The 13,622-nt window shown below is 40.5% G+C and overlaps 1 protein-coding gene across 1 annotated transcript in view; it reads left to right on the top strand.

The window, feature by feature from the left end:
* The window catches only part of ITFG1 (integrin alpha FG-GAP repeat containing 1), a 70,729-nt gene extending 63,858 nt beyond the window's left edge, over positions 1-6,871 (top strand). The window contains exons 15-18 of the mRNA XM_017816223.1: positions 147-271; positions 1,126-1,208; positions 2,838-2,955; positions 6,307-6,871. Coding sequence (XP_017671712.1) covers positions 147-271; positions 1,126-1,208; positions 2,838-2,955; positions 6,307-6,366 — 386 coding nt within the window. The 3' untranslated portion in view covers positions 6,367-6,871. The remainder of the gene's footprint in view (positions 1-146; positions 272-1,125; positions 1,209-2,837; positions 2,956-6,306) is intronic.
* Positions 6,872-13,622: the final 6,751 nt, after the last annotated feature.

Below are 13,622 nucleotides of genomic sequence, written 5' to 3'. Positions count from 1 at the left end.
CATATGATTAGTAAAATATTGTTAAACGTTTTTATTACTGACTGTGAAACGTGTTTGTCTAGCAAGTTGGTGGTTTGGCGGTTGATTTTGGGGCATTTTTTTCACCCAAAATACCTGCTCAGTCTTCTTTTCTGGTTTTATTTCAGCTGGACAGCTCAGCCAGTCAGCACATTACTCTCTGCAGTTGCCCTACAACGTGCTGGGCTTGGGACGTAGTGCCAACTTCCTCGACCATTTGTATGTTGGCATTCCTCGTCCCTTAGGAGAAAAGGTGAGTTGAGATTTAAGATTGTCAAGCTAATGTTTGTGGTGTTACCTTTCCTAAAAGAGTTTGGATGGAAATACTGCTAGGGACACTCTTTATTTTAAGTCTCTGAAGTAAGAATATCAAAGAAGTTTTAGTACAGAAAAGTTTGCCCCAGAGAACAATGTATGCCTGGAGTTTGGGAGTATGTAAGCTCTGAGGCCAATGCTAAGACCAAAGGATGAAGCTGTCTCTTCAGTGTTAGCACAGGTATGTAGTTTGTAGGGCAAATGGGTATTAGATCTGACAGTCCAATTATTATGGACTGTAGTTGCTGTAAGGCTTTCCTGGGGTTGGACTGGCCATCCTGGAACTCACATAATCCTTTCTGCCTCGGTGGTAAAACCATGATCAGTGTGATGGGAGGTGGAGATTACTGTGATTCTCTAATCTTCAGATGAAACATAAAAGTGGGGTTCTCACCATTTCCAGTCTTTAAAGATATGATGGTACTACTTTAAAAAGTAAGGTACTCGAATTGACCAAATTCTGATTTGGATAATTGCTTTGCCTGCCTCCTTTATATAGTTGATTCTTTTCTTCTTTCCTTATTATGTTGTTGCTTTGTACTTTTTAAGCAGATGCCGTGTTTCATGTCAGAAATAGTTATTTGCTTTTTACTCTTTTAGGTTTTTTTTTTAAGCACTTTGGAGCTTTCAGAATAAAAGTTTAAACAAAAGTAAGGGATTAATCTCTTATATTTAAAATTCTTTTAAAAAATGGGGGGTTGTTTCTCCTATTATATATTTCAACAGAGAATTTCTTTCCTTTTAAGTATGTTGTTTACTTAGGAATTGACAGAGCCTTTGTTTTTCTTTCAGTCCATAAGAAAACAGGAATGGACAGCTATCATACCAAACTCCCAGCTTATAGTCATTCCCTATCCTCATAATGTTCCTCGAAGGTAACTCCATCATTTCAACTTGCATTTCACAAAATTACATTAATACACAGTTTTAATTAGGCATTACATGTCGGTTTAAAAATAGTTACTTGTATAAAATAAAATTGGAGGACAAGGGCTGGGGGCCAATTCTGAGATGCAGCTGCCTCTGTCCCTGAGCAGGATCCATCTCAGGTATTTACACAGACTCTCACATGGTGCCCAGAAACAAAATCTATTACCAGCTCATACAAACAAGCAAAATGTTTTACCAGCTCAACACCTGTAAATATTTGCTAGCTGTACCAACATTCTTACTGACAAATTACAAAAAAGCATGGTAATGGTTGAATTAAGCATTTTTGTTGCACCAAATATGCAAGTTCTGTGTGGTTCCATAGAAGAGCTTTGGTTCAGCCCTTTGAATGCAGTAGCTGTTGCTGCAGGTGTGAATGTTCTTCTTCAGGTAAAGGTGAATGGCTTGGTTACAAGAGAGCTTGAACACCGAATTCACTTTGCAAATGAAATGTTTATCCCAGAAAGAGAGCGTGATTCTCTCCCTGCTATTAGAGAAAACATTAGCCAGATATTCCAGCTGCTTTTTGCCGCTTGATCTGCCAGTGAGGTCAGTTGTATTTATCATGCAGAAATGATTCTGACATCAGTTTCAGCAGTTAATTTTACTATAGGACAAATAACAGTTAAGAAGTGATGTGCTGCTTGAGTTGCTAATTAACAACCACAGAAATAACATCTGCCAGATGAAAATTTAGTTATAGTCTGGAGGTATTTTAAGGTATGAGTTGCACAAAAAAAATTTCTGTCATCCTTAAACATCCTTAAACTTTCCTATAAAGGGAGTTTATGGACACTGGAGAATAGCAGAGGATAGAATACCCAGAAGAAATCAGATTTCATAGTAAAAACTTCTTAATTTTTTTTAACATAGGTATGTTATTTCTTGAGAGGCCTCAGTGCTGCCTTAACACAGAGCCTGCTGCTGACAGCTGTCCCTTGACAGGAAGCTGTAGTACAAAAAGGGTGTTCACTGGGCCTCAGGGCCCCACACTGTTTGAGGGATGTCTTCCAGAAGCCCTTACAATATTTAATTTCATTGCTCTCCAGCATTCTGCTGCCATAATCCACTGGTTATATTGCCTAGAACTGCAGTTGTCCCTGGGTAAACGTCAGACTGAGAGAACTGGCCCCATGAGCCTGTCCAAGAGCAGCTTGTCATGTGGAGGAAGCATCTTACTGGCTTATTTCCCCCTGCTTCTCCATGTTCCCAAGCCCCAGGCATTTTTGTGGAAGTTTTTCTTATGCATTTTACTTTGTCCCAGGCAGGGGCGGGAGATAAATCTCCTAATGAGAAAAAACTCATTCCCTGAGGATATCCATGGCATTCGTGAGAAGTTAAACAGAAACTGCATTTAGACATGGTATTACTTGAAAATAATTATATTAAGCCATATATTTCCAAGTAAACATCATTAAGCTTCAGTCTCTATAAGTAGAGTTGCTTGTTTCTGTAGACCGAGTTGTCACCTGTCTTACCCCAACAGGTTCTTTTCATCTTTGTAAGTTAAATCTGTTTTCTGCTTCTTAATGAAGGGTATTAATGTTTCCTTGGGTTTTTTTCTTTTTGTGTAGCTGGAGTGCCAAGCTGTATTTGACCCCAAGTAACATTGTACTGCTCACAGCTATAGCCTTAATTGGTGTCTGCGTTTTCATCCTGGCAATAATTGGCATATTACACTGGCAAGAAAAGGTAAGCTTAATTAACTAGAATATTTTCTATATTATTTAATACTTCCTAATATTTTACAGCCCTGTACATTGGAGATTCTTTGACTATTTTTCTACAGTATAATTTCTGACACAGTTTGAATTCATTCCCAAAAGGTGTTTATTAATTTAGTATTCACTGCAAATTTAAAAATTGACATTGTTTTTATTTAAGCTCTAAGTCACTTAAAAAGGGAAATGAAGAGCAACATGGGCAAGCTTTTGCCAACTTAAATGAGATGTCTTTGTTTCATATCTAAGCTTTCCATTTTGAAGTTTTAAGGAAAACTGTTTTGGAAAATGGAACATAAACTCAGTTTACTTATCTTGAGTTCTGCTGTTAATCTAAAAATAAGGAAAATGTCCTTTTTTTCTGTATCTGCTGATTGCACTGACATTAGCATTCAGGAATGCATAGGGAGTCAATCATGTGCATGTTGGTTCTTTGCTCTGTGGGTCTGAATTATACATGCAGTGTATAGAAATCCATTGATTTGAAGAAGCATTTTGAAAGAGGCCTTTCATGTCACAAAAGAAATGCGTTCCCATTTTTCTCAACTATGCTCAGTTCACAATCATATCCAACTGGCAGGATTGCCAATAAATGCTACTACATACCCAAACCACAATCTTAGCTGTCAAATAAAATTACTGCCCATTTTGACATGGTAGAACTGTTTGTTATTTTGTGCTTGTGGAAATAAAATGACCTTGTTAAACATTCAGGCGGGCTTTGCGCATGCTTCATATTTAAATGGTATTTGTCTGTCAATCTTCACTCTTCAAAACTTTAAGTACAGTCTCCAAATAATAATAAAGCTGGAAATGAAACACACAAAGCAAAGAAATATGAAATGTATGATGACTGTCATTAGCCTATCCTACTGTACCAAGAAAGCACTGTGAACTGGGAGTTGGGCTGGGCCCTGGCTGGGTTTAATTCTGTCTCCAGCGTATCTTAAGCAACAGGAGTAGCAAAAAAGGTACTTGGACTTTGAGTTGGGTAAGGGTTGACTATGTGTAATTCCATCTGGAGAAATGGAGATTTAATGGCACCATTTAAAACAATTTTTCATCCAGTAATTCAAACATTGCGATGTAAAGAAGGACTCAGCCCAGAGTACTTTTGGAGCAATTTTAAGCCCCATGACATGTATATGTATTGGTTATATTATAAACTCATTTCCAACTCTGCAGTCTTGCTCAAAATAGGGTCAATATTTGGATAAATTGTATGTATTTTCAGACCACTGTATAAACATGTGTTAATTCCTATACTTTTCCTGTTGATTTTTACCTTCCCACTTTTTAGAAGAAACGGTTGAGGTACTGAATACATAAGAGCGTTCACTAGGGCTGTATTGTGCATCACTGACATTGTTAAAGTTAAACTCCAAAGTTCCTTGTTTCTAACCTTGTTCTTAGCTTACTATCTCTTAGTAATCCTCTCATAAAAATACCATCCCAGCTAAATGCCATTTTCCCATGGAGATCTCTGGAGTACCTGTAGCAAAGAAAGGAAGGGGATATGTACTGGCACTTAGAATCTTTTCTATCCCCCCGAGGATGTGTGTCTGTGAGCTGCAGTGTTTTATTCAGCAGCTAAAATAAACCCTGTACTTTGACTCCTGCAGATTGGTAGTAATAGGAGCCCTTTGTCTGCAATAGTTCTCACACACTCGTCTGCCAGCCAAGTATTATAGTACTGAAATAACTGTAAGGTTTAGGGTAGGTGTTGCTGTCATGCCTTAAAAATTTTGGATCCATTTAAAAGGAAAAAAAGAGCTTTGAAATCTCAGTTACTAGTTTTTAGTTTTGATACATCAAATGAAAGAGTAATTGAGGAAGAATTGAGACCATTATTCATGTTACCACAAATACAGTCTGTTCTGTTCACTAAGGACCTCGATCTTCCTGTATTTCCATTCTTTATAATGTGCTTTGGGGTCTTGAGGCTGGTCATGTGAGCACTGCACAGTGATGGTAATGCTGCCAGAGAAGGTTTTTGATGGATCCATCAGAGTATCAGTTACTGTCAAATTTGAAGCAATAATTTTTTCAGGAAGCATACAAGAAATGGAGTGAAAAATGTTTTCTAAGTAGGACTGTGAAATTTTGTGGAATGTGACAAGCATTTCAATGGAGGAAAGAGTGTGCCACTCCCTCCTTCCCACCCCTTTTTTGACATTCAAACTTCTATTAACATTGATAAAATCCCTGCCAAAAAAAAGCCAGACTGATACATCTTAAACCTCGCTGACAGCTCTGGTGCTGCTACAAAATGTAATAAAATCCATAGTTAATCCAATGGAGTTGCTATCACACATAAACATTGTGTAATGAGGAAATATTTGGCCTTGAACCAAAGCAGATGACAAACTTCCATGGCAGGAGATGTGCACCAATTGCTACAATTGTGGTGTATATTTATCAACTGAGATACAAATCTGAGTGCCCACACAACAGCACACTGGAGAGGCTTTTCTTTGTTTTACTCATCAAAAAAAGATGGGACTAAGCAGCTAAAAAGCATTTCAATCTGTTTTGCTAAATTCTCTCATGCTGGGATTTACACATAGTGTCTGTCATGACAAAAACACTGTTTTCTAGAGAAGTTCACACCGTGTGTTCACAAATCCTTAGAGAAGTGCTTCCATCCTCTGTTACTGCTTTAGCACACAAGAGGAGACTTGTGGGAGGAGAGGACGTTTTTACACATTACATGGATTATAGGTACAGTTTAAATATACTTATTTTTTCCAAGCACCATCTAAACTATTCTTTCAGTAGGTCAATGTGTGTGGGAAATGCACCCTACTTCACATTTTCATAATGCAAACAAAAAACACGGAACATTTTTAGCCTACCTGGTGCTGTTAATTGTTGGTTGAACTGCCAACCTGGTCTAAATGTGTATTTAACAGAATGTTTTTTTAAATGAGATTCTTCTGAAGAGTAACGTAAATGACATTTACAGTTAATCCAGAATAGTTTCATCTCATATTTATAATGCAAAGTAAATGCATACTAGGAAACAGTTTTGAGGTTTGCCTTATTCCTTTTAAAAAAGCATTATTAGAAATAAAAGAAAATAACAGGTCATAAATACTACAACAGCAGAGCATTAACAGCAGAAGTCAATTTTGCATAGATTATTGCTATTTCAAGCTGACATCATTTAAAAGTTAATTATTGGGGGTTTTACTAAGCTTTTTTGCCTTTTGTCAAATGAACAACTTGGAAAAAATCAAGCATTCTCTGACATCTGACAACTCATTTCTGTAAGAGTATTGCTCTAGATTCCACAAAGTGTTTTTTTATTAATATTTTTCAGAAAGCAGATGACAGAGAGAAGCGACAGGAGGCTCATCGGTTCCATTTTGATGCTATGTGACATGCCTTAATATTTATGAAGGAGCTGCTACTCATTTGCTTAATTGAAATACTGAATTCTGGTTTTTAAAATAATTACCCTGAAGATACTGTTGGTGTGTTATTTGTAAATGTTGCATTATTTGGTATTTATTTGGAAAGTATTAAAATTAGACCTGAATGTCTCACAAGGCCTTTCAGTTAACAGCCTGTATATAATAGCATTTGGCCTATATTTAACAGAACTGTACATTTCTTTTTCTTAGTAAAGGGATCAAGTTGCATGAACCATTGTTTATGTACCAATTCTTTAGTAATATTTGATAGAAAGAAAGCTGTGTAAATCAAGTGTTGCCATTTCAGCAAGCAGAATACCTTGTACCACCTGAATCGGTCTTGTCATGTTGTATAATGCATTTATTCATTCCTGCAAAATAACCTGATTTCTGAAAATTAAACTTGGGCAGTTTCTCAGATGACTTAATTGTCAATTCTTTTGATTGTATTAAATGGTGCTTAATCTAAAATATTCTGTATTTTTCTTTGTTTAAATCCATCTGTGCAATAGTTAAAGAACTTAGGAATTAGAGAACCAAAAGAAACCTGCAATGTAATGCTGGTTCAGTCATCATGGGATAGATGCAGTATTTATGTGTGCTAGTTCTGGAGAGAAGACAACATATTAAAAAATTAAAATCATAAAAATTTATCAGGATTACATAAACTGCTTTTATAATTAAAGTATAACCATATTTATTTTAGAATGGTCCAAAGTCATTATGAAAGTAACTTATATATATATATATGAGNAAGATATGGGATTATTTGTTTGGTTTTGTTTTTCAACAACTTGAAACATTTTTGAGTAGAAAGAGAATGAGGATTGACGCCCTAAAATTTATTGATAAGTGATGAGATATATAAAGATAAAATAAGACTGTAGTAGGAACTCAGAATAAGCAATGCCCATTATCTATGGACACTACCATGCCCAAATTTCATAATAATTACATAAGATGAGTAGCTTAATTTTAAGTATTTAAAATGGTGATGAGGTTACACTTGCCCAGTGTACTTGGGATCCTCAAAGAGTCTCTTAAGAATAATCATGCTTCTATTTTACATGAGTTTACAGTCTCCTAAGTTTTACTAGATATTTCCAATATGTACTGCTCAGATGCCAACACAGGAGACTTTCATATCACATGACTGGTATTATTCAGGACAGAATATTTACTTAATGTACACCTTTAATATTTCTCAAAGTGGAATGAAAGGGTATGATTTTTTTTAGAGAAATACTTAATGCTATTGGACTTTTTAAACCACATTGATAGAATTGGCTCCCACTAGCAAAAGAAAGAACAGATTTCATTATTAAAAAGACACACAATTCAATAGATTTTCCTGTTTTTTCAGATGGTTGGAGAATAATGCTAAATGCATAATGCCACTGTGGCAGCAAAGTTGTCTGTAGCCCTCTATCACAATATAATACACACAGATTAGCTTCCTTATGTTTTTTGAAAAAGCAATTAGGAATAAAATAACCTCATGCTGACATTTAAGCTGTTGTCAAGTTTACAAAACATTGAACTCATATCTTTTGCTCTGAGGTATTTTGCATGCTCAGTAGTGCATCGTTGCATCACTATATACAATACATTAGTGGTGCTTTAATAGCTGTCTTATAATAAAGTTTTCCACAGGTTCTGACTACTCCTAGCTTGGCTCACACAGTATATGCATATGATTTTGAATTAAGGCATTAAATATTGTTAAACCTCTTGTCAAAGGTTTCATGTCGTAATTTGGTTTTCTGCTCTATAAGCATAAAAATATGTTTGGGTGAGGTTATTACCCTTCCACCAATAAGTTTAAGAAAGTAACATCTATTAGAAAGTGCCGTTCCAGGTGATCATTACAGTAACTGAGAATTGAGAAATAGTTCTAACTACATACATTTTCAAAATGCATCCACTGTAACACAGCCCTGGTGAGAAATGCTATTGGAAGGCTTCCTCAGTGTGAAATTTCACCTATATAAAAATACTGTTGACAGGCCAACTGACAGATGGCTGTCGAAATACCATCTTTCTTTGTTCTCATTTTCCATGAGAAGCTTTAAGACTGAATCTTCCTACCAGATTTATCATTAATGCACTATAATCCCCCAACAAAAGAACCAACTTTTCTGCTGCAGATTAATAGGCATATTCTGTGTAGTATGATACTCCTCCTATGCTGAGGCCATCTTCCTTAACAGACAGCTATATTAGAAACATTTGCTGCAGTTAATTGAAAAGTGATCACTGTAAATGCACTGAGTCAATTCAGGACTTCCGTAGAGTCACAGAATGGCTTGGGTTGGAAGGGACCTTAAAAACCACCCAGTTCCATCTCCCCTGCCATGAGCAGGGACACCTTCCACTAGACCAGGCTGTTCAGAGCAATCCAACCTGGCCTTGGACACTTCCAGGGATGGGGCAATTATAACTTCTCTGGGCAACCTGTTCCAGGGCCTCACCACCCTCACAGGGAAGAATTTGTTCCTAATATCCCACTAAACCTACTCTCTGTCAGTTTGAAGCCATTCCCCCTTGTCCTGTTACTCCATGACCTTGTAAAAGAGCCTTTCTTGTGGGCTCCCTTCAGGCACTGTAAGGCCACAATTGGGTCACCCCAAAGCCTTCTCTTCAGGCTGAAGAATTCCAATTCTCTCCGCCTTTCCTCCCAGCAGAGCCGCTCCATCCCTCTGATGAACTCGGTGGCCTCCCCTGGACTTGCTCCAACAGCTCCATGTCCTGGCTGTGCTGGGACCCCAGAGCTGGAGGCAGCTCTGCAGGTGGGGTCTCACCTGAGGGGGCAGAGGGGCAGACTTTCCCCCTCCCCTGCTGCCCTCGCTGTGGGATCAGCCCAGGACATGGGGGCTTTCTGGGCTGGGTCATGTCCAGCCTCTCACCCACCAGCACCCAAATCCTTCTCCCCAGGGCTGCTCTCGACTTGTTCATCCCCCCAGCCTGGATTAATACCAATATTTTATATTGATGCTGTATATATACCAATATATTATAATTCATATTTACAACTTCTTTCAAAGAAGTGACACTTAAATAGAAAAGGAGGAGTCAATCCATAAGTTTCTACTATATTATAATCAATACTGTTAAAGCATTAACTGTGTCAGTTTTGAAGGTATTAATAACCAAAAGAATAATTTTTTAAAATTCAGAAAATAAAATTATGCTTTAAATAATCTCATACTTTGTAAATAAATAGTAGGGATGGGCAAATGTTTTCATCAAAGATGTTAAGAAATCAAGAGCAATAGAGATCTTAAATCTGACACATTGCTATGCTGCTTTAGTAACTCCCTGTTATCCATTCTGGGTTTTTTTTCCATTTTGGTGACAGGATCTATTTGCTGAGGCACTATAATATCAGACTCACTGTCACTTTGAAAATAATCAGCCACACAGCATTATTTTTATAATTAATTCCTGACTTCAGTGAAAAATGTGATCTCATCTATGATACAATCCATAACAATTATAACCTTATTTTGAAATTAATGAATTTTCCGATTCAAGCCAACCAAGTTTGTGGGTATATATATACCAACAGTCAGATCTGATTATATTGCCTAGCAGAGGACTGCCCAGTAAGCTTTCTGAGAACTATCAGTATTCTTCATGTCTATTCCAAAGTTTGCAGTGTTTGTAACTCAGTAGTAAGCAACAAAGCCAACTGTACATATTTATGTATCATTACATATTATGTTACCACACCAAGAGCCACTTGCACCTTCTATAATTTTCTAAGTAGAAATTGTATACAAATAAGATTTATCAACTGCACCTAAATCCTACTAACAAAACTAAGTACCAGAACAGTTGAAACATAACTCCTAACTTTCTTTCATAATTATTCACTGTTGCAACCTCTTTTAAAAACCATAGCTGCTGGTCTAAGGCTATTTGTGATGTATGATCTGCTACTCAAGAGCAAAAAATTCATTAGGTAATATTAAAATTAAAATTTCTCACCAAACAGCAGAACTGTTGGGAGGAGGCAAACCCAGTTCTAACAATAGAAATGTAAGGCTTTAATTGCAGCAGAGCACCTGTTGTACCTGACTCCTTGTGAACTGCTCCTGCAGGTGTTTACCTACATGGAAATGAGCAGTCCCATTGCCTTCCCTCAACTACTCCCATTCAAAGATAATCATGATGACTCGGTAGAGCATCAGAACAATACACAGCTGGCTGTTCAAAAGCTGTGTTCAACCTTTCATAACTCCCAAACCCAAGTTTACTACCAGCTTGACCCCATGACACGGCATTTTCCTCTCTGGAAACCTGCACTCTGCAGGCTCAGAAAATGGGAACTGAAAGCTTCTTCAGACCTGTCACTAGTTCACTATGAAGTACTTTAAAGCAGCACCTATAGCAAGAAGTCCAGGAAGACAAAGCAACAGGGGTGCTCCCCAGGTGCTCCCCAGGAGAAATGTCTCTGAAAGCAGCAGTAAATGATGGCAGAATATGCCCAAATCTACAAATTGATGCTACTACCTGCATCTCCCACTCTGACAGCTTGACACAGCCCTGGGAAAAGAACGGGATGGAAAAGCTGCTCACTTCCCCCAGTGTGTAATAGCTCTGTTCAGCCTTCTAATGGACAAACTAGAAGTTCAGCTCTTCAGTTAAATTGACTGTAGCAGATTGGGTCTTTGCAATTACTCCCAAAACTTGTACTGAGCACAAAGTATTGTAAGGATTTTCTCCTGTTCCTTTGGTGTGAGACAATTGACCACAAATAGTCTTCCTGAATGCAAATTCAGCCTGAAATCTGAGAAGCAGGCCAGTTCTCTCATTTCTCATATCATCACAAGTAATAAAAATATCCAAGTCAAATTTTGCCATCAGCCATACTGTGTGTTCCAAAAAATGAAAAAAAAGCAAGCAACCCCCTGTTTCCTAACAATCTGCACAACAGCAGTCAGATTTTAATTATGTACTTGCAGAGAGGATAAAAAATTGTGGATGATGCACAGATACAGTAGTCTGATATTTTCTTGAGTCACTACAGTAAACATTTTTGTTAGTAAAGAAAATAATGCAAAGTAGATACACCTAATGAAGACTTCTCTTTGTATAGGAGTTTTCGCGACAGAACATTTCATCACACCACTATAAATACATGGTTAAGAGGTGAACACAGAGAAATCGCTTTATCCACTGCTGGAATACAGTGGCTATATAACATTTCATGGAAAAACTCCAATTTGAGGAGGACCGTACCATCTCTATTTGAAATTGAAAGGACAATTCAAGTAAGTAGAATAATATAATTATGTAACTTGGGATTTTGCCAGACCATCAAGCTTAATACTTCATGAAGCTTCTCAGAACACTGAAATGGATCTTTAATAACCAGAAAAGCTCAGGACCTTTACTGTAAGGTCTCGCCGGGGGTCCGGTGTGATGCTGGGCAGGGGCACTCGCAGGCAGGAGTTGTTCCTCCCGCACCGCAGCCCCGCACCGGGTTCCTCCAGCTGCTCCTCGCTCCCTCCTCGATTAATTCGCCCTAAACTGACAATCACACTGACTTGAAGAGCCTGAAATATTTAACAGATAAGCTGAAGCAAGAGAATGACCTTTTCTAACAGGATATACTGACCTTTGAAAGTTGTAGAAAGCATTTAACATTCAAACACATAGCACCAAACCACAAGGAAACCAGAGCTTCACCTCGCACAATCATGTTCGACACTGTAGTGAGCTGCCCTACTCCTTAAGCAGACGTGATCGCTAGTTGCAATTATGCACATGATTTACAGTTTGCAAAATATGTTGGGTCTATCGAGTTGTTTCCAAATCGCTTCCACACGGTGCTTGCGCGCGTGGGGCACCTGCAGGTTCAGATCTGCATCACTGTGCAGGACCGCGATGGGGAGAAGGGAAAACCTGACTTTGGACCTCCTCCGTGCTGGGACCGCGGCCGGAGCAGCTCCCGGGCTCAGGACACCCGCACGGCAGCTCCTGCAGGGGCCGGGCCGGGCCAAGAGCTCCCGCACCGCTCCTGCCCCCTGAGCAAACCTTTAACACGCTCCGTGCACATCCCCTCGCTTCAATACTTCTGGAGCTTGAGCGAAAGCTCTCAGCTTTGCCTAATCGGCAATTCTAGGGAGGAGACATCCTGTAGGAAATACACAGCGATACTTCAACCCGTGCTGCCTATGGGAGATTTGAAAACATCTCTAAGGGACTAACATGTGTTGCTATAATTTTACACGTAGCCTATGGGCACTACAGCCTTTCGCGGCCGTGCTCTCGGCTCTCGCCCTCACACTCCTCCATCGCCAGCTCGGGGAGCCCCCGCGGCGGGATCTGCGGCCCGAGAGTTCTCCCTCCCTGCCCGGCGCCCGGGGGTTCCAGTCATCCCTTCCCTCGACACCGCCACCTGCCTCCACCCCGGGCCCTCTTCTTAAGTAACATGTCCCTTCACTAGCTAACCCGATGTGATGGATAACGAGAGGGACGGCAGCCAGGGCAGGCAGCAGGCTAAGTGCGCCTTTTTATTAACTTCTTGTAAAGTAATAGCTCCATTTTAGCTGTCACTCCTGTCAAACAACAGCCGCACAACAGCGTGTGATGGGCTCTTCCCGGAGCTCGAGCCGCAGGCAGCGCACAGCACACTGCGGCCAGGCAGGCACCGGGCACGCCGCACTGCCGGGGCCGTGCGGGCTCCCTGCCACGAGCGAGGGGGCGAGGGGAGGGACGGAAAACGAGGGGAAGAACCGGGTCCCTTTTACCCCACCGGGACCCCACTCAGATCCCAAACAAAGGCCGGCAGCCGGGATTCAGGCTCGCCCGAGCCACCGTGTCCTGGAGAGGGGCCGCACGGCTCGCCCCCTCCGCCCTGCCCGTTCTGCGGGAGGCCAGCACCGCAAAAACGGGAAAATCCCGGCGGACGGCGGGCAGGAGGGGCCTGGGGCGTGAGGCTCGGCGGGGAACCGGGGCGGGGGGACCGAGGTGGGGCCAGCCCCGGCTCCCCGTGGGGACGGGGCGAGCAAGGGTCCTGCCCCAGCGCCCCGTCCGCTGCCGCCCCCACCTCGGTGCCCGGCCGAGCGGGAGGAGCCCCGCGGCCCCGGCGGCTGCGGCTGCTTGCGGGGCTCCGCGGGGGGCGGGCACATGCGTACAAGCGGCTCATCCAGGCAAACACCCCTCACATCTTAAATGAGCTTCATTTGCCGGCAGCCGCTTCAGTCGGGCTGGG

The sequence above is a fragment of the Lepidothrix coronata genome, unplaced genomic scaffold, assembly GCF_001604755.1.
Source record: "Lepidothrix coronata isolate B3197 unplaced genomic scaffold, Lepidothrix_coronata-1.0 Scaffold54, whole genome shotgun sequence".
Taxonomy (NCBI): Eukaryota; Metazoa; Chordata; class Aves; order Passeriformes; family Pipridae; genus Lepidothrix; species Lepidothrix coronata.
The sequence above is the reverse complement of the archived record's forward strand: the minus strand, read 5'-3'. Positions and strand labels throughout refer to the sequence as shown.